Genomic DNA, 27,219 nt, shown 5'->3' on the forward strand with positions numbered 1-27,219 from the left:
CGCGAGTTAAATAATGTCAAGGTCGATGATATTGAAATAGAATTAAATGTTATTTAGAATCTGGATAGTAAGATAAGATAAGATAATTTTAGATGAAAGTTAAAAATAAAATAAAATATTATTTTTTAATATTATTATTATTTTAAAATATGAAAAAAGTTAAATTATATATTATATTTTTCGTAAAAATTCTAAAAATTTATAATAATAATATAAGTTAGATTTAAAGTATTTCTCAATTTAAATATGCTCTAATTGTTATAGTTACAATAGTGATAGATGACATCATATGAAATTAATAAAAAGAGGTTGAATATATTTGTTTAATACAAAGTGGATGTAAAAAACTTTTTAGTTTTTAAATGCAAATGATCGATATTTGGCACACGCATTTTCAATAAGTTTTATGAAACTATAAAACTTATATTAATTTAACACAAGCATCAATTTCATAATTATAATTTAAATTGAATACTTGTGTTGCTTACTTGTAAGTAGGGGTATTAATATGTGATATAATTTATAAATTTAATACGAACATGATACAAAATTAGTGGGCTTGAACTTGATGTTAGTAGATTAGGATTAAAACGAGTTGATCCGTTATTATTATTAAGTTGTAATATTGTAATTTATTAATATGGTTATGTTTTTATTGTTTGATTGTAATTTTAGACCTATGCAGGCTATACTCATATTTATTATTGGATGATTTTGTAATATTGATTTTATTATATGTTCAAATTTGAAATATATTAATATATATTTTTTAAGATATTGTGCTGATTACTAAATATAGATTTTAAATTTTATGTAAAATTATTTTAATCAAGTCAAATGACTTATGTGTTTTAATTCAACCAAATTATATGAAAAAAGGGTTTAAATGAGATATGTCGTATTAATATATTTTTAATTAATTATTAAATTGATTAAAATGAATGGCATGAGTTAACTTATTATCTAAATGAGTTGAGTTAAGATTTAAAAATTTGATATATTTAACTTAATGAATTGAGTTTGAATTAATTTATATAATTAATATTTATAATTTAATACTACGAAAATACGATTTATCATCCTTTAACAGAGGCACTGTTGTCATCGTTTTAAAAAAAAAAAACGCTCCATAAAACCAAAAGAGAGACCGACCCGCCCTGCTTTTTGTTTTATAAACAAGAACGCATTCCCGCTTGTCAGTTCCATTTGAAATCTTAAAACAAAGAGCGAAAGAGAACCTCTCTCTCTCTCTCTCTCTCTCTCCAACAAAGAGCCATGGCTCCTCACTTCTTCTTCCCGCAGACCCTCAGAGCACTAGAAGAAGAGCATGAAGACGGCCGCCTCTACGCCCAAAATTCTGTCGACACAGCTTCGCTTCATCCCTCCGAACTCGAAGAGTTCGTCAAAGGTCTCTCTCTCTCTCAGAGATTCACAAAATCTTCCCTAGTCTTCCGTTTATTTTCCGAGAAAATGAAACACAAAGTTAGTTCGTGGTTCAATAAATTCTCAATTTTAGCAGCGTTGTAATCAGAGCCTAATTTTTGTTCTCACGATATTTTCTTTTTTTCCTCATATATTTAAACAGGTGTATCCTTTGATCTTTCTGACAAGGAGCTCTTTTGTATTGAAGACCAAGATATCTTTGATCGTGTGTATTCATTGATTCGTGGTTATTCTAGTCTTCCTCCATCCTGTAAATTCAATCTAGTGGAGAGTCTTCGATCCAATTTTAGCGTTCTTCTTCCAAATGTTGATTCACTCACGCGGGTTTCTCAAAGTCAGGATGATGAACATCTGGTGGTTGACCGGGTTGCTTCACATCGTAATGCTTTTAAAATATACACATTCTTCCTCATCAATATTGTTCTCGCTGAGGAGTCAAACATTGTTTCCAATAATAATACCAAGGTATTCTCTCTCCACTATTTATATTTTTCTTATGTTTATTCCACTGCTGGGGGGGATATTGCAACTGTTATGGCCGATTTAGTGAAGTCTTTTGGCCATGGGCTTAGGTAACTGCAGTTTCAAGGAATAAACGGCTTGTGAACTCATGGAGCTGGGAGCCTCAAAGGAGTCGGATACTCAATTTGGTTGCTAATTCACTAGAGATCAACCTTGTGTTGCTCTTTGGTTCATCAGACCCAGATGAAAATTACCTTTCTTTCATTGTGAAGTAAGTTGGATATTACCAAAAATTTGTTAGGAAAATTTTACCATTGTTAGTGGACTTTAAGTTAAAATATTCTCTATGTTTGAGAAAAACATGCCCTATGTCGTATGGTTAAAATCTTAAAATATTATGATTTGTGTTTTTGTAGAAACACATTCTCTATGTTTGAGAATGCAATCCTGTTGAAAGATTTAGACGCAAAAGATGCCCTATGTCGTATAGTTGGAGCATGCGCTACAAAATACCACTACATGGCACAGTCTTGTGCTTCTATCATGCACCTTATTCACAAATATGATTTTGTTGTTACCCACATGGCTGATGCGGTTGCTGGTACTGAGAAGAGGTATGCCGATGGAAGCCTGGCCAGCTCCATTATCAGAGACATTGGGCGAACTAACCCCAAAGACTATGTGAAAGACACTGCCGGGGCTGAGAATATTGGCCGTTTTTTGGTAGAGCTCACCGACCGGCTTCCAAAGTTGATTTCGACCAACATTGGACTTCTTGTCCCGCACTTTGGTGGGGAATCTTATAAGATACGTAATGCACTTGTTGGGGTTCTAGGAAAGTTGGTTGCAAAGGCCTTCAAGGATGTTGAGGGTGAAGTGAGTTCTAAATCTGTTCGTCTCCGAACCAAGCAAGCCATGTTGGAAATTTTGCTCGAACGTTGTCGAGATGTTTCGGCTTATACTAGGAGCCGAGTTCTTCAGGTTTGGGCTGAGTTATGTGAAGAGCATGCTGTTTCAATCGGTATGTGGAATGAGGTTGCAGAAGTTGCTGCTGGAAGGTTGGAGGATAAGAGTTCAATTGTAAGAAAATCTGCATTGAACTTACTTATCACGATGTTGCAGCATAATCCATTTGGTCCACAACTTCGAATAGCTTCATTCGAAGCAACGCTTGAGCAGTATAAGAAGAAGCTGAATGAACTTGAACCGGATGTGCCCTCAGAAAGTGTTGCAGATGGTCTACACTCTGACAATGACACTTGTAATGAAAATGGTGAAATTCATAATGTACATACTCAAGAGCAGCAAGAGAGTTTGACTGATAGTTGTTTGACTCATGTGGAAGAAGGGATTGCTCAGAAGGGTAGTCCCGTGCCAGATGTTGGGAACTTGGAGCAGACTAGGGCCTTGGTTGCATCACTTGAGGCAGGCTTGAGGTTTTCTAAGTGCGTATCTGCCACAATGCCAACACTTATTCAATTGATGGCTTCATCTTCTGCCTCTGATGTTGAGAACACAATTCTTTTGCTGATGAGGTGCAAACAGTTCCAGATTGATGGTTCAGAAGCCTGTCTCCGTAAGATGTTGCCACTGGTAAGTTTTTATTTGTGGTTGTGTTGGAAACAATCCAAAAATTTCCTTTGGAATTCAGGACAATTTTTCTTTTTTGTTTTCTTCTCTAAATATCTTATTTTTCATCCACAACAAAAATAGCATCTTATGTGTGCTCTCTTTTGCAGGTGTTTTCTCAGGATAAATCCATCTATGAGGCTGTAGAGAATGCCTTTGTTACAATTTATATACGAAAAAACCCAGTGGAGACTGCTAAAAATCTCTTGAGTCTTGCAATAGATTCAAATATAGGAGATCTAGCAGCTTTGGAGTTTATTATTGCGGCCTTGGTGTCCAAAGGTGATATATCTACTAGCATGGTATGTTCCCTTATATTTGGAGTTCTCTACAAAATATGTTGGTTGCATTACTTGATTTTGAATTTTTGACACAACACATTCATAAAATAATGACCATTTTATACTCTCAAAACCACTCCCACAATATTTAAAGAGATAAAGCATCTTATAAGATGAGATATGGTTTTCATTCTTCCATTGATATGGTCTGCTTAAACAACCCTGGGTTATCTAAGTATGACCAAATATATGAAATTCTTAAAATATTTCGTGGTCAATTTAGGACTTCTATTCCCAGGTTTACAATCTGAATTAGTCTTTTTCAATATCTTTCTTGAGCTTTCACTACAATATCTGAAGATCTTGAGTAAAATTGTGTAAAATCATATATTTGTGCTAATGGGTATGATCTCCGTTTCTTTTAAAGACCAACTTGGTTATATTAATTATTTTTTATTGTTAGAGCCGACCCTTTTTCCAACTTGAATTAATTGTGGAAATGAGAAGAGAGAGAGAACTTATCATAATTTAGTCTGATGATGAATTGACTTCTTGGAGCTGTTTGGTGTACTGTGGATCAGTCTGACTTTTTCCCTTCATGACTCATGGCTGTTCTATACTGCATCGTTTCTGCTATTACTAGAAGAAGCAGTTCCCCTATAAAGTAATGGTTTTTGCAGACATCAGCGTTATGGGATTTCTTTTGCTTCAACGTTAGTGGAACCACTGCGGAGCAAAGTTGCGGTGCTTTATCTATCCTTTGTATGGCAGCAAAATCATCCACTGGGGTTCTTAGCTCTCACTTACAAGACATTATTGATATCGGGTTTGGTCGTTGGGCTAAAGTGGAGCCGTTGCTTGCTAGAACCGCATGCATTGCTATTCAAAGATTATCCGAAGATGATCAGAAAAAGTTGCTGTCAATTAATGGCAGTCGAGTAATTGGTATTTTAGAAAGCTTAGTTAGCGGATTTTGGCTGCCTGAAAACATATGGTATGCTGCTGCTGATGAAGCAATAGCTGCCATATATACAATTTATCCCATTCCAGAAACATTAGCTGCTGACCTGGTAAAAAAATCTCTGAGTTATGTGTTTGATTGTAGTGGAGGGGATGAGTTGCAGCATGAAATTGACGGTAGTAGTGCCAGCATACTTACGACAGTTCAAGTTGCCAAGTTGAGCAGATATTTATTTATCGTAAGTCATGTCGCCATGAACCAATTAGTATATATCGAATCTTGCGCTCGAAAGATTCAGAAACAAAAAGTTGTAAAGGAAAGGGCAGATATTGATCGTCACAATATCAATAGTAAGGGCGCAATACCACCCGATTCACTGAAGGTGCGATTGGATTCCGAACTTGGTTACCAGCAAAAATTATTAACTTTGTTTTTTGTCTGATATGGACGATTTATTCCATTGAAAATGCCTTGCAGGACAATAGTATCAATGCTGAACTAGGTCTTGCCTCCTCGGAAGAAGCAATTCTTGATAATCTTTCTGACAAAGCAGAAAAAGAAATTATCTCTGGTGGTTCCAGTGAGAAGAACTTGATTGGACACTGTGCATCTTTCCTGTCAAAGCTTTCTAGAAATTTTAGTCTGATGCAAAAGGTGATTGATTGCCTCAGTTTTTCTCATCTTCTCCTTCAATGTCTTCTATGATTCATGAATACTGTGAAAGGATTGTCATCCCATTAGATGTAAATTCGAAATATAGTTCAACTGTTTTGAAGTTAGATTTTATTGAAGTTTAAATAAAATCATGAAGCCGTATTGTTTTCGAAAAAATTGAAGGGCTGATGTCATTATTTTGGCGATGATATACATGGGATGATCGTTTAAGATTTTAAGTGATACAAGTACTTCCCCGCAGTTTCCATGTCTTCTTACTGTTCAATTTTTAACTCTTCCAGTAAATTAATACCGTTTCTGCTTTCTTTCAGTATCCTGAACTACAAGCTTCCGGAATGCTAGCTTTATGTCGATTTATGATCATTGATGCAAATTTTTGGTGAGAGATCACGTTCTCTCTCTCTCCCCGTCTAATAAACAAAACAAAACATGATGCTTACACATTTTCGTGAATGAAAATTTCCAGTGATGCAAATCTCCAGCTTCTCTTCACTGTTGTGGAGAGTTCAGCCTCAGAAATTGTTCGATCCAATTGCACCATTGCCCTAGGAGATTTGGCAGTTCGGTTTCCTAATCTGTTAGAACCTTGGACCGAGAACATGTATGCCCGGTTACGGGATCCTTCACTTTCTGTTAGGAAGAACGCTGTTCTGGTGCTTTCGCACCTCATATTGAATGACATGATGAAGGTCTAAGAGACTAGCTAACCTTTTGCTTATTCTGTATCGTTTGTTTTATTGACCTAGAGGCTGATTTGGTCGTTTGCTCGAGCAGGTAAAAGGCTATATAAATGAAATGGCAATAAGGGTAGAAGATGAAGATGAACGCATTTCAAGTCTGGCTAAACTTTTTTTCCACGAGTTGTCCAAGAAAGGTAAGTTTTGATAAACACCTAACTAAATGCGCTGCTAGTTTTCTGTTTTATATGTATGTGTGTGTGTGTTTCTATCAAAATGAGTGTTGATGATTGTGTTTCTATCAAAATGAGTGTTGATGATTTCTGTCCTTTTCCAATTATGCGAACAGGAAACAACCCAATATACAATTTACTTCCCGACATACTTGGCAAATTATCCAAACAGAATCTGATAAGAGAATCTTTTTGCAACGTCATGCAGTTCTTAATTGGTTCTATCAAGAAGGTATAGATTGTTTATCAAAGTTGAATTGCCAAACATTTGTCCCAAGTGACGATTTGACATATCTATTGAAATTGATCTAGGACAAACAAATGGAATCACTTGTTGAAAAGCTTTGTAATAGGTTTAGTGGAGTTACAGGTATGCATTCTTTCAATTCTTTAAAATTTCTTCATATTACCATTCTGCTCAGCTGATGCCCCTCTTATCTTGTCAGCTTTCAAAATATGTTGCTGTAGTGCGAATTAAGGGATAAAATCATGGCCCCCTTCCTTTCTTTTATCCTTCAGTTGTTTTTGTAGTAAATATGATCTAGTGACTACTTCCTTTGTCTAAAAATAAATGTCTCCGTTCTAGTCTTCTAGACGACATGAGTATTATTGAAAAGTAAAATCTAACTAACTTCCCAGAATACCCTTTTCTATTTTAACTTTCGGAAAGTACATATCTATTTTGAGAATACATGTATATGGAGTGAGTAGCAGATTTTTCAATTGAAAATACACCTTATTGAAATTTTTGTTAGAGAGTGATTCTACCAATGTTCCAAGTTTTGTTGCATGTATGTAGTGAGCTTTGAAATCTAGTTTCTGCTCTTTTTTTATATGTGCCCCATTCAATAGAAAATGCTACTTATACTCTTAAAAGTAGAATCTTATTGGTCGGCATTGACAACCCTGATATTTCCAGTCAGTTCTGCCATTTGACCCAGCTGAAAGCTTTAACTACAGTGCTTGTTAAGCTTGAGTTTTGAATCAAGCCTGGTCTTATGAATGTCTATTGAGACTCATATCCACACAATAAGACTTGTGCATATCGCTTCAAGACCAGGAGGCTGTCATCTCACTCCTAATTTCGCTGAAACATTTTGTTAATGGCTTTATATCCAAAATGTCATTGGAACCCAAAATAAAAAATAAAAATCAACTTTTACAAATGATCAAATTTGCTCTTACTTACCATTGGGAACAAGTTTTCTGTTGCAGATATCACACAATGGGAATATATTTCTTACTGCCTCTCTCAGCTGGCATTCACTGAAAAGGGAATGAAAAAGCTTATGGAGTCATTCAAGATATATGAACATGCCCTATTGGAGGATTCTGTGATGGACCATTTCAGGAATATAATAAACAAGGTATTGAATTGTTTTTCTTGCATCACATTACTTGAAGTGTTAATAATATATTTTCTATGAGCATAAATACTATTTTCTTTTGATGTTGGGGGAACAGGGCAAGAAGTTTGCAAAACCGGAGCTTAAATTGTGCATTGAGGAGTTTGAGGATAAACTCAATAAATTTCACATAGAAAAGAAGGATCAAGAAGCAACTGCAAGAAATGCTCAAATTCATCAACAGAAAGTTGATGGTATGGAAGGTTTTGCAGTAGCTGGGAATATTCGTGAAGATAGTGTGGGATCTGATACTACTGATGGTTCGTGCAATTGGCTTATGCTACGTTTTAATGTTATTTTCTTATTACTTTTCTCTTTCTTCACGGTTCCCTCATAATTCTCCAATTTAGAAGTTTCCAATAAATTTCTGGTAAATTTTCACTGCCTTTTTATTAGTGAAGCATACTGCATGATGGTGGGCTGCCATTAGATTTATCATGATGCATTATATAGTTGAGAAAAGAATGTATATTAGGTACACATGTCATAGTGCTCTTTTTCTCACATGTTTTACCACAATGAATTAATTTAACCATTTTATCTTATTGTTGATCAAGTATCTTTTGATGGTCTAAATAATAATTCTTCATGCATTCTAGCCACTCACTTCTTTCAGTGCTTTATGCAAGTAGCATGATTTAATATGATCTTACTCCCTTTCTTTCGGGTTGAGTGTTGTGATAGTAATATCTAATTGTCAATTCAAATACATGATAAGATGACAGCAACCTTATGAAACTGTTATTATGAAGGACCAGTATATTAGCTCCTATTGAATTTTAAAATTGGAAAATTTATTATAACCTTTATTTTTTTAAGATTTGGACAAGTATGACAGAAAAGACAGCAAGCTCTGTGCTGTTTTCCTAAGCATCAAGCTCTATGCTGTTTTCCTAAGCATCAAGCCCCATACAGCTGATTGATCATATTCTTTCCAAAAATCTGAGATGGCATATGATATAACAGCAGGAGGAAAAAGGTATCAATATATATTAACAAATCAATCAGAATCCAGAGCCAACTATTACATAACACAAAAGTAGAAAATGTCCTCAATTGTATAATTCGGAGGTGAATATAGTCCTCTAGGTATAGTTAAGTGATCCTTAATAATTCAATTCTGCAGAAGCTTTTGAATCTGAAGACCAAACAAACATGGAGTGTCGCCATTCTGATACAAACTTCAGTATTTCTAACTTGAATAGGCTTCTATTATTTCAACTCTGGCATACAAAAGTGTCTCTTGCAAAATGAATGTTTTCTTTGAAATATTTTGTTCCATGTTTGTGAGTAAATGCTGCTGAGAACATGTGGTTTTTGTCTAACCTTGAGCTTCTTGTAGATGAAACAGAGGGTGAAGTCTTTAACCCATCTACCGAAGGGATGACCCGGCATGTAAATGGTTCTTCAAATTCTAAAGTAATGGAGTCAGATGAATATTCTAATGCTTCCAGTGAGTTGATAGAGTCGGAACCAGCAGAAACTGAAGTTCAATCAGCAAAAGTTAATATTAGAGGTAGTCCAAGCTTTATATTATTTGTTTAACTTATCTAAAATGAAAGAAAAAAAAAAATATTTTAAGTTATCTTCCATGTACATATGCATTACAGGGGCCTCTAAATCCAAAGCTAAGAGAAACGGCACCAAATATCAAAAGAACAACGTTTCTGCATCCACTAGAAGTAGTAGCAGGTCTCCCAAAGACTAAATTTCTTGAGTTCTCTCTCTCTCTCTGTTTGGTTAATCGAGGCAGATACCCTTAAAAATGCTGGAACCTCTGATTTTCTATCTAGGGGATTGTAAATTACATCAAATATGTTGTGACTTTTGCATGGAGGGGTTTCCTCATGAGCAATGGGGTCTGTTTAGATAAGTTACTTTAAGTAATCAAAGCAAACTTCGTGTACAGTTAACCATATGAATTGGCATTGATACCGTGGATTGTAAGCGAGCGTGTTAGAGTTGTGGATAAAATTAGCGATAAGACTATTTCTGTATTTATTCTTTGGTTTTGCTTTTTCTGCAATTAAGCTTCCGCTCAGATGGTATTTGCTTGCACTTAATCTCGAGCAAAATTGTACGGCATGCCTTCCATTGATGTCTCGTCCGATATTTATGTAGAAGAAAAACTTTATTTGTAGTCCTAAGTGAGAGATTATGTGTGCAGTCCTATTGATGAATGTGGTAAAAGGAAAATAATATATTATTGTAATTAATTTTTTTTTTTTTTAAACATAACTGTATAGATTTGTATGGGCAATTCCAAATTTAAGTTTCTCTGTGATCACTTCTGTCAGTTTTAAATTTATTTTGAAGAACTATTCACACGGAAGAAATCACAGAGCTCCCTTATTTACATTGGAGATGCTTCCGGTTAAGTTGTTTTTGCACTTCTGAAACGCATATGGTGTAACTGCATGAAGGGCCTCCACTTTTTACCGTGGCATGTCTCTTTCCTTACAAACAGGTTGGAGTAAGAGAATGGGGAAGAGAAACCAAGAACTTGAACAAAGCAAGATGTTCCCAACACAGCTCCTTTGTATAGTTAGAAAATAGAAATCATTCATCATTGTTTTTCACTCAGAAGAAAATCAGCCGATTCTAGTGAGCAATCGTTCATCATACTTGGGAATTGCAGCATGTTTCACTCCCTGCCCCGATCTTTTTGGCGACCCTGAAAAAATTAGCATGTCCTCCACACAAAAATACATCCAGACTGCTGCTAGAACACTCAAGCCAAGAAGTTCCATTTCTTCCTTACCTCAATACCGCTTAAGAGTTAAAATCAATCCCTCAAGCCAACAGTGTCTTAATTGTAACAGATCCAAGTAAAGAAGTTGATGTCTCAATACATCCAGAAGGTTATAAGCATTACATAAAAACACAAAGCACCAGAGTAGTCTCTTCATGAACTGCTTATAGTTCATCCACTTCAAAGGGATCTCTTTCGGGGTAGTCGCCAACCTGAAACAAGATTTAAGATTTGTATCAACATCTAAATTATTGAGGCTTTTGATGAGAGGAAGTCTTTGCACTGGGTCTACATGCCTGCACCGTGAGATTTTAAGATGCAACTTGTATTCAAATTTTTAGTGTTCACCATATTGCATGTGTAATTAACTACATTTTTATGGCTACCTAATTGAATAAGTCGAATTATAGAACAGAATAATAAGAGCGCAAGTAATATATCAGATCAATAGACATATGTGGCAGGTACATTTGGATCTGTGCTTTTAAAAGGCATCACTTTGGAAATCTTAGAAAAAGGTACATTGTAGTGGTGGATAAGTGTTGTATGTGTAAAAAGGAATGGGGAAAAGGAAACAATTGATCATCTTTTGCATCACTGTGAGGTATGTTCCATAAAGCAATATTTTTCGACTATTTGGGCTAAAATTGGGATGGTTCACATAGAATAATAGAGATGGCATGTTTGTGAGGTTCCAGACATTTAATTGGTTATTAGTGGACAAGCGCCAATTACTTGCATTTACAGAACATTGAGATTCAGTGAATAAATTTCTCTCATTCCAATCAATCAAACTCCTTTGGTCCTCAGAACAAATCCCAAAGTGGAAATGTTTTGAAAGATGTTGTAATTACTAATCGTAATTCCAATGTGCACAACAAATGTAAATTTCCTAGATTGAGGGTCCACAAATGTTAAACCGGCAATAGCACTTCGTGAAACCTGGGCAAGGCTCAATACAAGCCTGAAAACCATCATTTTTAATCATGAAAGTGGCTGAACTTACATGAGGGCATTGATTCGCATTCATTGAGGTAAACCAAGTATGCTTCTACCGTGTGGATCAGGCCAATTGTAAAATACCTCCATATTTCAAAGGATAATAATCAGCATTACAAGAGCTAAAGCATGGCCAGAGCATGGTTGAATACACACCTTTACTTTGTCTGGCCTAACCATTGCACCATGAAGCGGAGGGCAATCAAAGTATCGTACTCCTTTCACCCTGAAACATGTTGAAGAGATTCTAATGAATGTGGACAACATAGCAAGACAATCTATTAAAAGAGCGAGTTAATTAAAGTTGACAATCTAAAAGGCAAGCAAGCAGCAGCAAGAATTCACTTGAGCACAAGAAGTCGAGTCCCAACACAAAATGAATACAGTTCAAAACTTGAAATGACTCCAAAATGAGATATCATATAAGAAAGAATGAAGCCCAAGTAGCGAACAACCAGAGACAATTGTCAGAAAGGAGCCATTTTTGCTCTGGTTTATTCATTTTTCTTTTGCCTATTTCACCTAGGGAGTTGGTTTACAGGTGGGAACACAGCCTTACCTTGAGAACTAAAATATAATTGAAATAAGTTTTTTTCAGAAAAATAGAATGGTACTATAAAATTCATGTTTAGTTTTTTCCACAGATAACTCCACAAGCATTTCCATCCTATATATGAATTGAATCTAGTTTTTTCTAAATAACTTCTAGCGATCCTACATCTAATTTGTTTCTTTAATGATTTCAAATACCTTTTAAATTGTGGGCTGGCATGCACTACTGATAAACGTAAAACATATATTTTAATAGTATGTTGCTGCAGGAAATCATCAATAATATTAAATAAATAAAACCAAACATAAAAAATTGAAAAATATTATCCACAAAAAACCATAAAAAAAATTGATAACTAAAGTGCAAACTTACATGCCATCATGTTTTCCCAATGGTTCATCATATTGAACACCAACCCAGTAACCAGGTGCCAGGTTTTCTGCCCGACCCACAAATTTTACAGCACCTCGTTTCTCCCCTGGTTCAACTTCACATCTATTTCCTACCTTAATTATAAAATTCAGAAAAGGATAAATGAGAAGACATAAGTTAATCATTACATCGACCATTCATGCATAATGTACTCCACTTTGTTCTTGAAACAATTTATAAATTAATCCGCTCATCATGTTTGATTTGTAACTTATTTCTTTTGGAGTGTCCCCTAAGATGAATTTTCCAGAATGGGAATTATTCACTGCTTATTGGTTTTCTCATCCATAAAGCTTTACCTCATTAACATGCAACATCACTTCAGCTGACACAAGTTCCAGTTAATGCATTAAATTTTCCTCATCAACAGAATAACTAGTTGAAAGTGGAAAAAAGGTCGCAAGGAAAAAAAAAAACACGCATACACATACACCAAAAAAGAATAACCTAACCTTGATATTGGAACATAGATCTTCCATGTAGTTGTCAGGTATCTATAAATAAACTCCAAGTTAACTGAAGCAACAATTGCACAATGCTTACATAGACAAAACTTATTTGTTAATTCAAAAAAGAATAAAACCACAGAGCTTACCTTGTTCCCAGGAGTTGATGGATTGTGGGAGGTCAATTTTCCCTTAAATTTTCTAAAAGTTCCTGAAACACACAAAAGTAAATAAACAGCATAAAATATGTATGAACAGTTAATCAAATCTGTTATGTGTTTTCAACTTTCATACAGTAATGGTCACGCGTTCACAATCTATACGTGTGCATGTATACATTTTATATATTGAGTGCGTGTGTTATACACATAATCACAGGCTTCCTTATCAAACTTGAAGCACTTTCTCACTATTTTGGACTCAAAATATATTGTCAAATGCCCCTGATATGTTAGGATGCACTTGTATGGTAAAAAAAAAAATAATAATAATAATATAAAAAGACTAAGATCCAAAGAAGAAAAGGGAAAGGTCTTATCACACAACCAAAAATAGGCCTTTCACAACATCCTAGACCATGAATAAAAACAATTAAATACATGGAAACCCCTTCTAACCATGGCATGCACTTAATATGCCTGTTGTTCTAAGTTAAGCAACTAGAGATTTATATGGGACCACAAATCAGCTCAAATTAATTTTCCCTTGGGAAATAGTTTATACACATCAATATGCTTCCTTATGTTGAACTAGTTTGTGCATAATGTCAATTGTACCGTTGCCACAGTTCAATTCCCATTCCAATTTTGGCCAATGAAGTTCGTAGGCACCGAGTACCATAGCATCTTGAGACTCTAACTCCAGTCCCCAACAACCCCAAAAATCGATACACATCTTGCATGATGTTAAATATTTTACTAAAAAAACTTTAACCATGTGAGCTTTCACAGCTCGAATAATTCTATTTGAAGTCCTTTACAAAACACACCATCCACATGGCATAATTTGATTTGTAAGATTCAAATTTTTAAACTTATCTTCAAAATCAAATTATGCCAGGTGGATGGTGTGTGTGTAAAAGCCTTAAAATAGCATTACTCCTTTAATAACACTAATATATAAAACAATGCAGTTTGTGGAAACTTTACCATCACGTTTCTCATAAGCTTCTTCTGAAATGGAGTATTTCTCCACCAATGAAGTGTCTTCCAGCCAACCACCAGAGGTTACCGATGAAGGGTCAAGATCTATAACATGTAACCGGTACCTGAAGCAACATTCATGTAAAGGGGTTAGTGTGCACTTTGCACCAGCCAGAAGGCACAAGATCCAACAGAGACGCGCAATTATGATGTTAGGTGAATTTGAAAATTTCCACAAGCAAAATTTGAACCATTAGTTAATGGTGCTTTATACTTTCAACAGTGTCATCAAGCTAGCCACTTTCAATAACTATAAAAGCAACCCAAACTATATATATACATATATATATATATATATATATATATGTAATTAAGGAAAGTGAATTCGTCTTACCCATCAAGCGGAGAATAGAATCCGAACGGCCTCGAATTTTCGGTCAAATCCGAAATCTTGGTGTTGGTATCGTCGTAGAGCTGAAGGCCCATAGAATTAACGGAAGTGCCACATTTTCTCCAGAGCTTTTCTTTCACGGATTCCACTGTCATCTAAGATCAAAGAGGACGGGAAAGTGTAAACGGGCAACAAAAAAAATATGAAATTCGTTCGGATAATTGGCAGGGAGGGTTGGTGGGCGGGTTGTTTACCTGAAGCGAGAAGCGAATGTCGGCGGAGAAGGACTTGAGGTTGGAATGTGTTACGCGCAAGAGCACGGACTCGTCCCCTTGGATCTGCAACCCAGAAGCCATGAAAACCACTTTTAGTTTTTAATCGTTTACCTTCCTTTTCTTCAAGTTCCTTCCCCCCTTCTACACACTTCAGAGACAAACCAGTGCCTCTCCCTCGCGCGCTGATACTGAAAGCACCCACTGGTATCGTATACCTTTATATGCATTTTTTTTTTGTTTTCTTGGCCTACCTTTATATGCATTTATTAGTAAACGTAAAATGCGAGAATAAGCTTTATAACTTGAAAAATTCTGTGTGCGTATTCTTGCACTCTGTCAAGGTAATCGATTGGGTTATTTTTTAATATAAAATAATTATTTTAATAAATTATATTAATAAATTGTATAAAAAGCATATAAAAATAATTATATATAACAGAATTAAAAAAATATTATAAGAGAATATCAAAATTCTCCAATGTATCATATATAAAAGTTTTTATAAGAGTTTTGTTACGTATAAGTAAAGTTGCATACTAATCTGCATACCAATACCGATATCTTCATATTCAAAATTTTAATTAGCATCAATTTTAATAAAATTTATTTTTTAACAAATCATATTAGATTTGTGCATATATTAATAGTAGTTATGCTTGCAATTAGATGTTTTTAAAAATACTCCTTTCCAACTAATATATTACCTAGAAAAGTAAAAAGCTTGTAAGTCAAGCTTATCTATCAAATAATTTCAGATATAAAATTCTTCAAAATGTTCTAGGTCCAGAATAAATGAAAAATCAGATTAATATATCATTCACATTGTTGATATAATATGATTTGATTGACAAAAAGATTTAATTTTAAAATCTAATACTAATCAAATCATGTGATCTCAACAACGTAGATGATGCATATTTCACTCCAATTTTTAAATATATTTACTTTCTTACTATCCGTCACTCTCAATTATAGAACATTCTTAATTAATTTAACAATATAGACAACATAAATAATCAATAATTTTTAATTATATATGTTAGAAGATGAAAAATTAAAAATATCCCAGAATTACCTCTCTCTAAACTGAAACAAAATTCATAATTGCAATTAACTAATAGTGTTAGATACAGCTGTGTAGAGTGTACGAGGAGCCACTTCAGAAAACTCGATCCAAAGGACTACCCCAACACGTACATTCGCTCCCGCTCTCTCTCCCTACACCAATATCATCAGCAGCCTGTACCCTCCTCTCTTCCACTTCAACCATGGCCTTGACGTTTTCTATTTCTCTCCGGCCTCTCTTTTCCTCTGCCACCACTGATCTAAACGACCACGTAAGAGTCCTAACATTTCTCTTTACACTTGTTCTATATTATTCTCTTCACCCCCGCTTTCTTATTTTATTTGGTTTTGCTGGGGGGATCAATAGCGTTTGAACGTTATGATTCCGATCGTTTACCCTTATTTTCCTTTGATAATAAGAATGCATGTTCCAGTTGGTCAATGAGATTGGGAAAGCAGAGAAATTAATATTTTTGACAAACGACTGTACATTGTAGCATCCTTACTTAATTGAAGCGATATGTCCATTTTATATAAAGATTAAGCTTCATTTTTTATGTTTTCGGAACTTATGCAACACATGACTGGCAATTTAAACTTCTTTAATTTTATAGATCCATCCGCTTTCCTTGATAAGCGTCGGATTTTAGGGTTAAGTCCTACTCCATTTCTGTTTGGTTGAGGAGAAGGTGTGGAGCAAAATATTGGAGGAACTCAGGTTTTATTGTTTTTATTTTGAAAGTGGAAGAAGTGTGAATACGAAATCATTTGAAGTCGGATTTCTTGTCGTTAAAATCTAGAACCATGGGAAGAATGCAATTTATTAGTATTTTCTGTTTAATTTTCATCATTTTTTTTTTTTAAAAACTGGATCATCCAACTGAAGGTTTTGAGTGATTTGATTCAAATTCTGGTTGGTGTTTTCACAGATCTTAATCTCAGGGAACTTGTTGAAGAACTTTTCGCTCAATAGACCAACTTTGAAAGGAAGCCAGTTGTTTAGGAGGTCGTTCGAATTGACTTGTTCAATAGACAGAGAAATGGATGTTAGCACATCGGCTTTGATTGATGGTGTAGCAGAGTGCCTAAATGGTATTTTCATGTTGATGCTGTCTAAATATACGGAATGTTGATTCAATCAAAGTATGTGGTTTTCACCTTATTTGTAGTTATTTTGTTTTGTTGCAGAAACGCAGTTGGAGCCAAGTATTTCAACCATGGTGCTGAATTTTGAGAATAAGTTTGATCCTTATGAAGCGATCAGTACACCACTTTACCAAACTGCTACTTTTAAGCAGGTGACCTGGATAAATTCACTCTAAATTTCGTGAACATGTTTGTTTATAGTATTTAGGAGATAGGGACATGAGTTTTATTCATCAAGAAGTTTCATGCATTATATGACTCTAATTATGCAACTTAAGTCATGTTTTTTATTTATAAAATAAAAACTATTGGACTGGATCCTTTAGTTGTTATGAATTAACTTGGTTAAATATGACTTGTGAATTATTTTGGACTATGAAAGTATTCAACCTCTTGAGTAATTTTTTGCCATTAGCGCATGAAGGAAGCAAAAGCTAGGAACTTAATCTGTTTCACTCAGGGAAAGGGATAAGTGGTGATGTCATGAAGTAGATAGAGGAAGGTCATGATGACCATGGACCTGTCCAATTTGGGCTGTCTCCTCAGTATTTCTACTTTGTGCACCTTTTTTTATTGGTATTTAACGTGTGCCATTGAAGTTGTAGTTTAGTTCATCTTGAAGGAGGTCATCTTTTCCCTTGTCATTTAATTCGGTCTTCCAATAAGCTTCAATTTTTAAAGAGGGGGAGGAGAGGTTGATGTGCACGATTTTCTCAAAAGTTACTTTTAATTGTTCCTCTTTTCAATCTATGTCACATTACCCATCACTTCATTTCCAATACCTTTAAGCTCTCCTTTTGCTGCAAGCCTGCTACCTCTCTTTATCCAAGACCCATCATGTTGTCAAAGTTTGCTTTGATAGTTCTTAAGAATTTTGTTGATTCTTAATGCAACTATTGTCAAACCTTTCCCAAATTTTAAAGATCCCATCCCCTCTTTGGACCAGAAGGCATAAGGACTAGTCTCCAAATGGGAGATCCAGGTTTGAACCCCCTACCCCCTTTATAAAAAATAAAATAAAAGAGTAGCGCTAGATGTACCAAATGTACTACCCCTTTAACATTTGATAAAGTCATAAAAAAAAATTAATAAATAAAGATCTCATCCCCCCTTTGTTAACTAGAGATGAAGAAGTTTAAATCAGTAAACATTACTGGATTCTCTTCAGATGGACTAAACAATGAGTGGTGTTGTATTATAATTGTATTCTCTTTTCATGACTTTCTTGTATCTCTAAACTAGCATGCATAGGCGACGCTTTTGTATATGTCCCGTATACTTGGGCCTAGAGGTGGACAATAGTATTAACGGGTCGTGTTCGTGTCATGTCAAGTTGTATATATTATACGATTTTGGTCAACCCAAACACGATCCGTTAAGATTAATGGGTCAAAATTTCAAACCCTAACACAGCACATTAAAATAATAGGTTGACATGACACGATCCGTTATAAATTAATTTTTTTTTATAAGTAAAAATATTATATATATCAATAGGAGTAACCAAGTACATTGGACGTATACAAGAAAACATCTAGCTCATACTAGAGAGCCCGTGGAACACTACCCAAAAACTCCAAGCCCGCATTAGAATGGAACACACCTCCCCAACCCCAGCCCCTTGTTCCCCATAAAACTAATCTTCTACCCGAAAAACCCACTACGAGAATGTCTTCACAATGCCCTCCCTTTAGTCTTTCCTTGACTTGAGCTACTTCCCTTAGTATTGTAGTTGATTGCCCATGAAAAATGCTTTAACTCCATGCTTTTCTTAAAATGTGATTTGGTTTCACGCACGCGGCTCGCCTCAATCGCAGTGAGTATTGCTTTAATATCGTCTTCATATCCTCCATTTGTAAGTCCTAGGATTTGCTGAAACCCGTTAACTTTATTCAAAACCCAATCCAATGGTGACCCCGCATCGTTTAACGGAGGAAGAGAAACCAGGGGAACGACATTATCCCCAGACACAATACCCAATTGCACTCCCGACTCTAAACCTTCCTCCCCATGAGGCACCAACGACAAACTTTCCTTCCCGCCATATGGTTGCTCGACAATTATATGGTTGCTGTCCATTGTTTATGTCACCATTACAAGTTCCTCCCCTCCATCTACATTGCTTGTATGTGCTCCACCCCCCAAAAATCCTTGCAGTGCCACTTTGTCAGACCCTATTGCTCCCTTGGACATAGAACAGGTAGGGGAAGCACTACCTTCTGTTACCCCATTTGCATCTTCTAAAAGAGGCTCGACATTTTCTTTCGAAGTACTTAAGACCCTGGAGGGATTCCATCTTCAACTAAAAGTGAACCTTGGACAGAAATACCAACCTCATTTGCAACTAGTGCATGAGGCCCTATTGCTTCCTCAGGAGGCATAGACAACAAGTTGCCAATGTCCTGAGTGACACTGGCATGGACAAAGATGCCAGAATCCAATGACCCTATCTGTGACGGCGTTGAAACGCCCTTTGTTGGCACACTTGTGGCTTTCGAACCCGAAGGATCTACCCCCCCGGCCTCCCTCATCAATTCTCGACCCACCACCAAAACCCACGACTAGGTCTAGCCTCTTATCCATTTTAATCATTAGATCTCTCACATATTCCGTAACTCCCTTCAATTGAGCTTTGACATCCCATAGGACCCCCTCCACTTCTCCCAATGTCACCTGACGGCCTTTGTCTCCTAAATTAAAAATATATCGACACGACCCGTTTCGATCCTTTTTTACCTGTGTTAACCCGTTTATGTAAATGGTTGAATTGACCCAAATAATCAATTTGACCTAATTAACATAATTTCGCATAAGAGTTAAAATCACAATATCTTCCAAAAATATAAAACTAACTACATAAGTCTAAAATTGCAATCCAAACAATAAAAAATCAAAATTACAATTCAGAGGAAGTGTGAGAGGTAGTCATGACTTGTGAGAACTAACTCAACTGAGAACTGAGAGAGAGAGTTAGGAAATATGAAATAGGGTTAAGTTATTTTTTTTAAGGTTAAAAAAGATATAATTGTAATTTTGAATAAAAAGTTTAACGGGTCATTAATGTGTTAAGCGGGTTGACCCGCTAATGAATCTTGTCTTAACAGGTTAACTCATTTTGACCCGAACCCTTTAATATCAAACCTAAACCCGCTAATTTCGTGTCGTATTCAGGTACAGATTGTATTATATAATGCCACCCTTACTCGGGCCTTTGTCTATTTTATGCTCAATAAAAATTTTGTTTATCGATAAAAAAAGAAGTTAACAACTTAACACTCATCAATAACTTCCATTATCTCATAGCGTGCTAAGTGGGCATCACCCCTATGCATTTATCAATGTTTTGTGGTGTCTTGATTGCCTAAAATACTCAATATATTTGTTTATGACTTGAATTGTGTATTCAATACCCTGTTATGCAGCCGTCAGCTACCGAAAATGGCCACTATGATTATACCAGGAGTGGAAATCCTACACGGGATGCTTTAGAAAGGTGAGACTTTTGCTTGGTATACAAATATAGTTGAATCAGCTTTGTCAATCTTTAAAATAACTAATTCTGTTCTTTTCTCTGTTTCTCCTTCTGTGATGAACTTTATGTGCTGTATTCTTAGCCTCCTGGCAAAGCTTGATAAAGCAGATCGAGCATTTTGCTTCACTAGTGGAATGGCTGCTTTGGCTGCTGTTTCTCGTCTTGTTGGAACTGGTGCTTCTCAACATCATTAATTTATTATGTTTCATGAAGTTAATATAAGCAGCACTCCCTGTTATTATGAGCAACAGTCCTTATGCATGCATTGGACTATCAAAGGATTATTCAATGCTATGATACTAGCTGGACTGGTGTTGTGAGTTATAGTTGCCATACACTGTGCAGATATTGTTTATGAAAGTCCTATATGCATTGGCTTGATCAAAAATGAGTGCAAATTGTAAATTGTTTAAACTATTTGAAATTTTTCATTTTATAAATTGCTAACAGTGTCATTTTAGGTGAGGAAATTGTTGCTGGAGATGACCTGTATGGTGGTTCTGATCGGTTGCTGTCAAAAGTAATTCCAAAAAATGGAATAGTAGTGAAGTTAGTATTCTTTCTCTTTCTTCTTTGTTCACATTGATTCAACTAGAAGTAATATTTAACTCTGAACTGCTTACAATATACAGGCGAGTAAATACAAGTGATTTGGATGAGGTTGCATCTGCCATTGGACAGCAAACCAAGCTTGTCTGGCTGGAGAGTCCAACCAACCCTCGGCAACAAATATCTGATATTAGAGTATGATATCTTGTTCTAAAATTGTGAAATTAGTTTATCGAATACTATATTTGGCTCATTGTTGCTGCGGCATGCTCATAAGAAATGAAGAAAAATATACTATCTGGCTGTTCCTCTGCTGAGATATCATGCATAATAGCTTGTGTTATGTGAAACTAAGTGGCCTTCCGAGTAATACTGCTCTAGAGGGTGGTCAAGACACTGAGGGACAATTTGGTGGAAATAATCTTTGGATGGAGTCTTTGCTACACAGTTACTGCTATTGACCTGTTATGATACTGCTATTGACCCATTATGATACTGTTGGTCCATTATTCTCTATTCTTCCTGTTAATTATTTTTTATCTATAAACAAGGATTTTATTGATGATATAAATAGGCATTGCCCAAGTACACGGGACATGTACAAAAGCGACACCTAAGTGTGAGGTCCAGCTATACAAGAAAATAATGGTTGTTCAAGCCATTGAAACAAATGTTTTGAATTTCGTACCGTATCAGCCAGTAGGGTCGGTATTTCTCGTATTGGAATAGTGACCGGTACAGAAAATGCATCTGTTTCGTACCGGGTCAATTACCGGCAGTATCGGTGCGTTTCGGTCAATACCGGCCGGTTTTTTGTGTACTAGCCATATTGATACCAATCAAAATTAGTGAATTTTTTTAATTAATGTAAAAATCACTCCAATTCTTACATCTGAAGACTATATTCTTAACTTAAAGTATTATTGAGTTTTATAAATATGTGTTTTAACTTTTTAAGACTTGCATTGATATTATTTTGAGATATAATTTATACATATATAATTAATTGATTATATATAGACTATCCCGAAATGATACCCGAAACAATACTGATACCGAAATATTTTGTTCTAGTGCCTTAATCGAAACAGCTATCGAAACGGTAGTCAAAACTTTGATTGAAACCTATTACAAAATCTCCTATTAATAAAGCTATAATCAAAGGCACCCCAAAGGCAAAGTTTTTTGTATGGACGGCTTCCGTGGGGAAGATCCTCACTTTAGTCAATCTAAGGAAACATCGAATCATAGTCTTGGATTGGTGTTGTATGTGTTAAAAGAGTGGAGAGTCGGTTGACCATTTACTAGTTCATTGTGAGATTGCCAGGACATTTTGGAATGAAGTTTTTGCTTGGGTGGGATTAGCTTGGGTGATGCCGAGACATGTAGTGGACCTTCTAGCTTCTTGGAAAGCCATTCAGGGTAACTCTTAGATCGCCTCTCTTTGGAAGATGGTTCCAATATGTTTATAGTGGTGTCTTTGGAGGGAGAGGAACGAAAGAAGTTTTGAAGATCAAGTGCAGTCAACAGAAGAGCTTGCAAATCTATGATTCAATATTTTATTCCATTGGTAGATTGTAATTGATTTTCATGGCTTGCATGAATTCCTTGTATCTCTAAACTAAGCACGCCTAGCCGTTGCTCTTGCATTTGTCCCGTATACTTGGGCTTTTGTCTATTCTCTTTATCAATAAAATCTTGTTTAACGATAAAAAAAAAAAAAAAGCTATAATCAATATAACTGAATTTTTCATTTTGTCTTTGGTATATTCATCCCTTTTCAGAAAATAGCAGAGATGGCTCATAAATATGATGCACTTCTGTTGGTGGATAATAGTATAATGTCCCCAATATTGTCACAACCCTTGACACTTGGAGCAGGTTAGCAATATGCTATAGATGTAAATTTGGTGTTTGCCAATTCTAGTAATTCTTTGATATAATCTCGGTCCTTCTCTTCCTAGACATCGTTATGCACTCAGCTACAAAATTTATTGCTGGACATAGTGATGTCATGGCCGGCGTGCTTGCTGTGAGAGGGGAAAGGTTGTCTCTTGCTCCGTTCTTTCATATGGAATGTATGAGATTGTTTTTTTTTTTTTTTTTTTTTGGGTACTTTCAAAGTTCCATCTCTCATTCAGTATTTGAAAACTATGAACCCATTTGGAAGCAGGTGTTGACCTTGTTGCTGACTAAAATAGCATGCTTTGATGTATTTACTGGACTGAAAGCCTTGAGAGGATAATCTTATAGGTCAAAATTTGTAGAAGCTCTTCATGATGTTGGTTTGATGCAAGTTCCATATGGTTGTTTGACTTCTCTATGAATAGTATTGTCTAACATCGGACACACTTGTTTGCTCGTATATTGTTTGGTTGGTATTTCATACATAAGGGAGAGTTCTAGATTCCTGTCTGTAGTCCTATATATGATTACGTAATTTGTATGTAACTGTTTGTGGTCCTATTTAAGCTTGTGTTACAGGTGCACACATGTGCATTTTTAATTTCTTAACTGAGGATTAGCAATCCAAACTGCAAGGGGCAAACTGTATGCAATATGAGAATTGAGGGTGATTTGCCTTCTTGATTTGCAAGTTTGACAATTTATTGGGAGTCAGTGGTACATTCCATTCCCAAATAGCTTATTACAGTATTAAAAACTTAGAATTATTAATAGTTCATTATACGTACCTCTTAAATTATTAAGAACTGTACATTTATTTTTTGCATATGTTAGCACTGGTGCATTCTGTAGTTGTGATGTAGTCTAGGTTCAAATTGTAATTTGCCACTCATATGCTATGGCTCCGGCTGTCACACATGCTCTATGCTCTAGTATCCGGTGACCTTGTTTTCAACCTGAGAAATCAGTTGGATCTTCTAATTTTTCCACATTTGTCATATTTTTCTTGTTATGAATTTATTTCTTATTGCATCTCATTCTATAATTTCACCCACTGTTTATCATATTTTCCAGCTTGGCGAAGGACTTGTATTTCCTACAAAATGCAGAAGGCTCCGGGCTAGCTCCATTTGACTGTTGGATCTGCTTACGAGGAATTAAGACCATGGCTTTACGAGTTGAGAAGCAACAGGTGCTTCTTCAAACCTTCTTTAATTACCTTCATTTTTTTTTTCTATAGACATCCAATGATATTGACATTTTGTTTCATTTTTATAGTGTTAATTGCGGTTTGGACATAATCTTTGTTGACTTAAAATCAGGATATGACCAGAATAGGGACTAAGTATTCCTTGAGTAAACTGCTTTTCCTGTTGATTTGTTTGTTGCCACATTGGAATAGACCCTACAATTAGTTAATTTTGTCTTATATTACCGCTGTCCTATATTGTTTGTCAAATTTTCCAAATTTACTCACTTAAGAAAAAAAAAGAGTCAATGGTAAAGGCCTAAGGCTTGAAGGTATGCTCCCCTCAGGTCTAAGGTTCCAATCCTCTTGGGTGCAAACAATCTTTTGGGAGAGGGCACCATAACAAGAGCATGGCACCTGAGGTAAATATTACTCAGTGGCAGAAAGGATCTCAATGGTTCAAAGTTAACCAGAAGCTTGCCATCAGTGTTGTAGAAGATACCATGTTTTACCCGAAATTCGAACGGTTTTGTAGACCGGCATGCTACGTGGACGAGCACTATTTCCCCACCATGCTAACCATTCTAGCAGGGAATCTATTAGCAAATAGAAGCATTACTTGGGTGGATTGATCGAGAGGTGGCCCTCACCCAGCTACTTTTAGGAGAGCAGAAATCACAGAGCAGTTCTTCAAATCCCCTTGGGTGCAAACAATCTTTAGGGGCCATCCTATAATGTTTAGACCTAAACAGACGGTATGAGGCAACAAAAGTTGCAAATATGGACAAACATTATGGGACTGAGGGAATATGTGGCAACAAATATAGAATCTATAAAATGCAATATTAATTCCGAATGCTAAATTTTATGCTAATCGTTCTTGAAGAGCAAATGGTTTCTTTTAGTGCTGCCTTTCATCTTCTTCTGCTCTGTGTTTTCTTACTGTAAAAGAGATGTTTTCGCATCTTTGGCAGGAGAATGCACAGAAGATTGCTGAATTTCTTTCATCCCATCATCGAGTGAAGAAAGTTTACTACGCTGATCTTCCTGATCATCCCGGACGTGATTTACATTATTCTCAGGTACTGTCATGAGATGGACTTATAAATTGATGCTGTCATACACAATATAACTCTGGCAAACATTTATATGTTAACCTATTGCAGGCAAAGGGTGCAGGGTCTGTGCTTAGCTTTTTAACGGGCTCACTGGCACTCTCAAAGCATATTGTTGAGACTACCAAGTACTTCAGCATAACTGTCAGTTTTGGTAATTATCTTTCCTGACTAAAGATCATTAAAAAAAGGAAAATTAAAAAAGATAACAGATGATGAAAAAGGAAAATTTTAAATCTTAAGTGATTGGTTTCTCCAAGGTGTCAGATGGTTAACAAAAATTGCAGATGAAATTCACGGGGAAATTAGAAATTTTCCATTCAAATTAACATTTGATTTTGATGGAGGACATTGAAACAAATTCTTCAAATGAGGCAATCGATTGCTGAAATTTAAAATTCATAGGATGGTTGCAAATGGGAAGGTGTTTCGCCAGGGGGTGGGAGGTGGAATTTACCTGAACTTTTAATTTGGAAGTTAAATCATAGGGTTAGAACTGAATTAAAATAGCAATCTGATTCCTTTTTGCATCATAGTAGTCCATGGCCGTTCTGAATTCTTATTCCTCTTCCCTTCCTTAAACTAGGTGTTCCTCCTATACACTCCCCCAGTATACTTGAGTTTTGCCCCTTGAGCTCTTTAATTAAATGTGGTATCTTTATGTATAGAAAATAGTATAATAAAACTCTTATCTTATTGTGGCTTGGAAGTAGCTTGAGATGGGTTAACAAGTGATACATAATGTAACAGTCTACAAAAGACCAAGCAACATCTGAGCCCATGCTCCAAAATTATTAGTCGATATTATAATTGGAGCTCCTTGATATCATTATAAATCATAAGAGCTTCTCTCCCAAGTGATACGGGTCCCATTCACCAGCCCCCTATACACACTCAATCTGAGATGTTACACTCCCCCTTTAAATCTCCAACATCCTTGTCAAGCCATTCTGTTATAGGTGTAACACAGCTCAGTCCACACTTGCTCTAATGGTTCTGATACTATTTATAACAATGCAATGAAAGCTCAAGTCACGTATGGACTTATGCTCTAAAAGTATTAGTTAATGTTGCAAGTGGAGCTCGATGGAATTATAATAAATCATAAGATCTCATTTCCAGGCAATGTAGAATTTCATTCAACCCTCATAATGCTCACTAAGACCAGAATGTTTACACATAATGTTGATAGGTTCTATATCTTAGGCAAAACGTGTTTCACTGTATGTATGAAATATACTCTCTGACCATGATCCTAAATCCAATTTCTGCTTCATAACTTTGTAAGATATCTGGTTGTAAACTCATTAAGAAAATATATTGTAGAGGAACACTTTTGGGTGGAAATCATTGTTGGGTTTACTTTTTACCCATAAACTAATGTCATATGACTAACTGTGGATTTTATTAGAAGATGGTTTTGTAAGTGTGTGTGTTTTACATTGGTAGGGAGTGTGAAGTCCCTCATAAGCATGCCCTGCTTCATGTCGCACGCAAGCATTCCTGCTGCAGTACGTGAGGCCAGAGGTTTGACAGAAGATCTGGTTAGAATATCAGTGGGGATCGAGGATGTGAATGATTTAATTGCTGATTTAGACCACGCGCTTAGAACTGGACCTCAGTAGGCGCCCGCAGTAACATGAATCGGCTTCAAATTATTTACATACAGATAATATGAACCATGCTAAAAGCTGCGTAGGAAAGGTCCAATTGTGGAGCTTCGTAGGATTTGGTTTGTACAATTTTGAATGCTTGATTAGAATATATCTAATTTTTCTTTTGTGGCCCAAAGCAGGCTGTCCTTTCTTGCAAGGCTTCTGCAAGCCTGTTGACCTACTCATCAAGCAAGGTCCACGTTTTTTATTTTTTTGGTTCCCTCGCGATTTCTCGATTTAACTTTCAAAGCGTACTTTCTTAGTTTTCTTGGAAGGAGTTTTTTTAATTGTCAGTTGCTTCTAAAT

General features: G+C 35.7%; 3 protein-coding genes across 8 annotated transcripts; 2 read left to right on the forward strand and 1 right to left on the reverse strand.

Moving 5' to 3' along the window:
- Positions 1-1,192: 1,192 nt before the first annotated feature.
- LOC122276470 (condensin complex subunit 1) lies at positions 1,193-9,830 on the forward strand. 3 transcript variants are annotated; one of them, XM_043086219.1, is made up of 16 exons: positions 1,193-1,408; positions 1,586-1,908; positions 2,016-2,176; positions 2,322-3,498; positions 3,645-3,836; positions 4,496-5,158; positions 5,254-5,430; positions 5,763-5,830; positions 5,918-6,140; positions 6,226-6,325; positions 6,478-6,593; positions 6,674-6,731; positions 7,577-7,728; positions 7,826-8,027; positions 9,119-9,283; positions 9,378-9,830. In XM_043086219.1, exons 1-16 carry the CDS (start codon positions 1,276-1,278, stop codon positions 9,473-9,475), a joined length of 4,008 nt encoding a protein of 1,335 aa, XP_042942153.1. In that variant the 5' UTR covers positions 1,193-1,275; the 3' UTR covers positions 9,476-9,830. The 3 variants fall into 3 exon arrangements, with proteins under 3 accessions (XP_042942153.1, XP_042942154.1, XP_042942152.1); XM_043086218.1 differs by having other exon boundaries at positions 1,194-1,408; positions 9,110-9,283; positions 9,378-9,768; XM_043086220.1 differs by lacking the exons at positions 5,763-5,830; positions 5,918-6,140 and having other exon boundaries at positions 9,110-9,283.
- A 455-nt stretch (positions 9,831-10,285) lies between these two features.
- On the reverse strand, positions 10,286-14,882 carry LOC122276474 (tubulin-folding cofactor B). Of its 2 annotated transcripts, XM_043086226.1 has the most exons (9): positions 14,737-14,882; positions 14,486-14,637; positions 14,098-14,216; positions 13,099-13,160; positions 12,956-12,997; positions 12,444-12,577; positions 11,675-11,744; positions 11,526-11,602; positions 10,286-10,731 (listed from the first exon to the last, which is right to left on the reverse strand). In XM_043086226.1, exons 1-8 carry the CDS (start codon positions 14,836-14,838, stop codon positions 11,546-11,548), a joined length of 738 nt encoding a protein of 245 aa, XP_042942160.1. In that variant the 5' UTR covers positions 14,839-14,882; the 3' UTR covers positions 10,286-10,731; positions 11,526-11,545. The 2 variants fall into 2 exon arrangements, with proteins under 2 accessions (XP_042942160.1, XP_042942161.1); XM_043086227.1 differs by lacking the exon at positions 11,526-11,602.
- Positions 14,823-27,121, forward strand: LOC122276471 (cystathionine beta-lyase, chloroplastic). Of its 3 annotated transcripts, XM_043086222.1 has the most exons (15): positions 14,825-14,961; positions 15,891-16,094; positions 16,437-16,540; positions 16,752-16,914; positions 17,011-17,120; positions 20,391-20,461; positions 20,583-20,674; positions 20,962-21,049; positions 21,133-21,244; positions 22,834-22,930; positions 23,014-23,095; positions 24,029-24,146; positions 25,118-25,225; positions 25,310-25,412; positions 26,708-27,121. In XM_043086222.1, the coding sequence occupies exons 4-15, from the start codon at positions 16,863-16,865 to the stop codon at positions 26,881-26,883; spliced, it is 1,209 nt and encodes a 402-aa protein (XP_042942156.1). In that variant the 5' UTR covers positions 14,825-14,961; positions 15,891-16,094; positions 16,437-16,540; positions 16,752-16,862; the 3' UTR covers positions 26,884-27,121. The 3 variants fall into 3 exon arrangements, with proteins under 3 accessions (XP_042942157.1, XP_042942156.1, XP_042942155.1); XM_043086221.1 differs by lacking the exon at positions 16,437-16,540; XM_043086223.1 differs by lacking the exons at positions 15,891-16,094; positions 16,437-16,540 and having other exon boundaries at positions 14,823-14,961.
- The last annotated feature ends 98 nt before the right edge of the window (positions 27,122-27,219 follow it).

This window comes from Carya illinoinensis, chromosome 9, assembly GCF_018687715.1.
Source record: "Carya illinoinensis cultivar Pawnee chromosome 9, C.illinoinensisPawnee_v1, whole genome shotgun sequence".
In the NCBI taxonomy this organism is placed as follows: domain Eukaryota; kingdom Viridiplantae; phylum Streptophyta; class Magnoliopsida; order Fagales; family Juglandaceae; genus Carya; species Carya illinoinensis.

What these genes read in the sequence shown, in the direction of transcription:
- LOC122276470 (XM_043086218.1), top strand. Translation starts at nt 1,276, where the DNA reads ATGGCTCCTCACTTCTTCTTCCCGCAGACCCTCAGAGCACTAGAAGAA. An exon ending in TCCGTAAGATGTTGCCACTG is followed by an intron (nt 3,499 to 3,644) that starts GTAAGTTTTTAT and finishes TCTCTTTTGCAG; the next exon opens with GTGTTTTCTCAGGATAAATC. An exon ending in ATCATTGATGCAAATTTTTG is followed by an intron (nt 5,831 to 5,917) that starts GTGAGAGATCAC and finishes GAAAATTTCCAG; the next exon opens with TGATGCAAATCTCCAGCTTC.
- LOC122276474 (XM_043086226.1), bottom strand. Translation starts at nt 14,838, where the DNA reads ATGGCTTCTGGGTTGCAGATCCAAGGGGACGAGTCCGTGCTCTTGCGC. An exon ending in TTCTATTCTCCGCTTGATGG is followed by an intron (nt 14,217 to 14,485) that starts GTAAGACGAATT and finishes ATGTTGCTTCAG; the next exon opens with GTACCGGTTACATGTTATAG. An exon ending in ATCTATGTTCCAATATCAAG is followed by an intron (nt 12,578 to 12,955) that starts GTTAGGTTATTC and finishes TTTATAATTAAG; the next exon opens with GTAGGAAATAGATGTGAAGT.
- LOC122276471 (XM_043086221.1), top strand. Translation starts at nt 16,026, where the DNA reads ATGGCCTTGACGTTTTCTATTTCTCTCCGGCCTCTCTTTTCCTCTGCC. An exon ending in GTGATTTACATTATTCTCAG is followed by an intron (nt 25,226 to 25,309) that starts GTACTGTCATGA and finishes AACCTATTGCAG; the next exon opens with GCAAAGGGTGCAGGGTCTGT. An exon ending in CAGCATAACTGTCAGTTTTG is followed by an intron (nt 25,413 to 26,707) that starts GTAATTATCTTT and finishes TTACATTGGTAG; the next exon opens with GGAGTGTGAAGTCCCTCATA.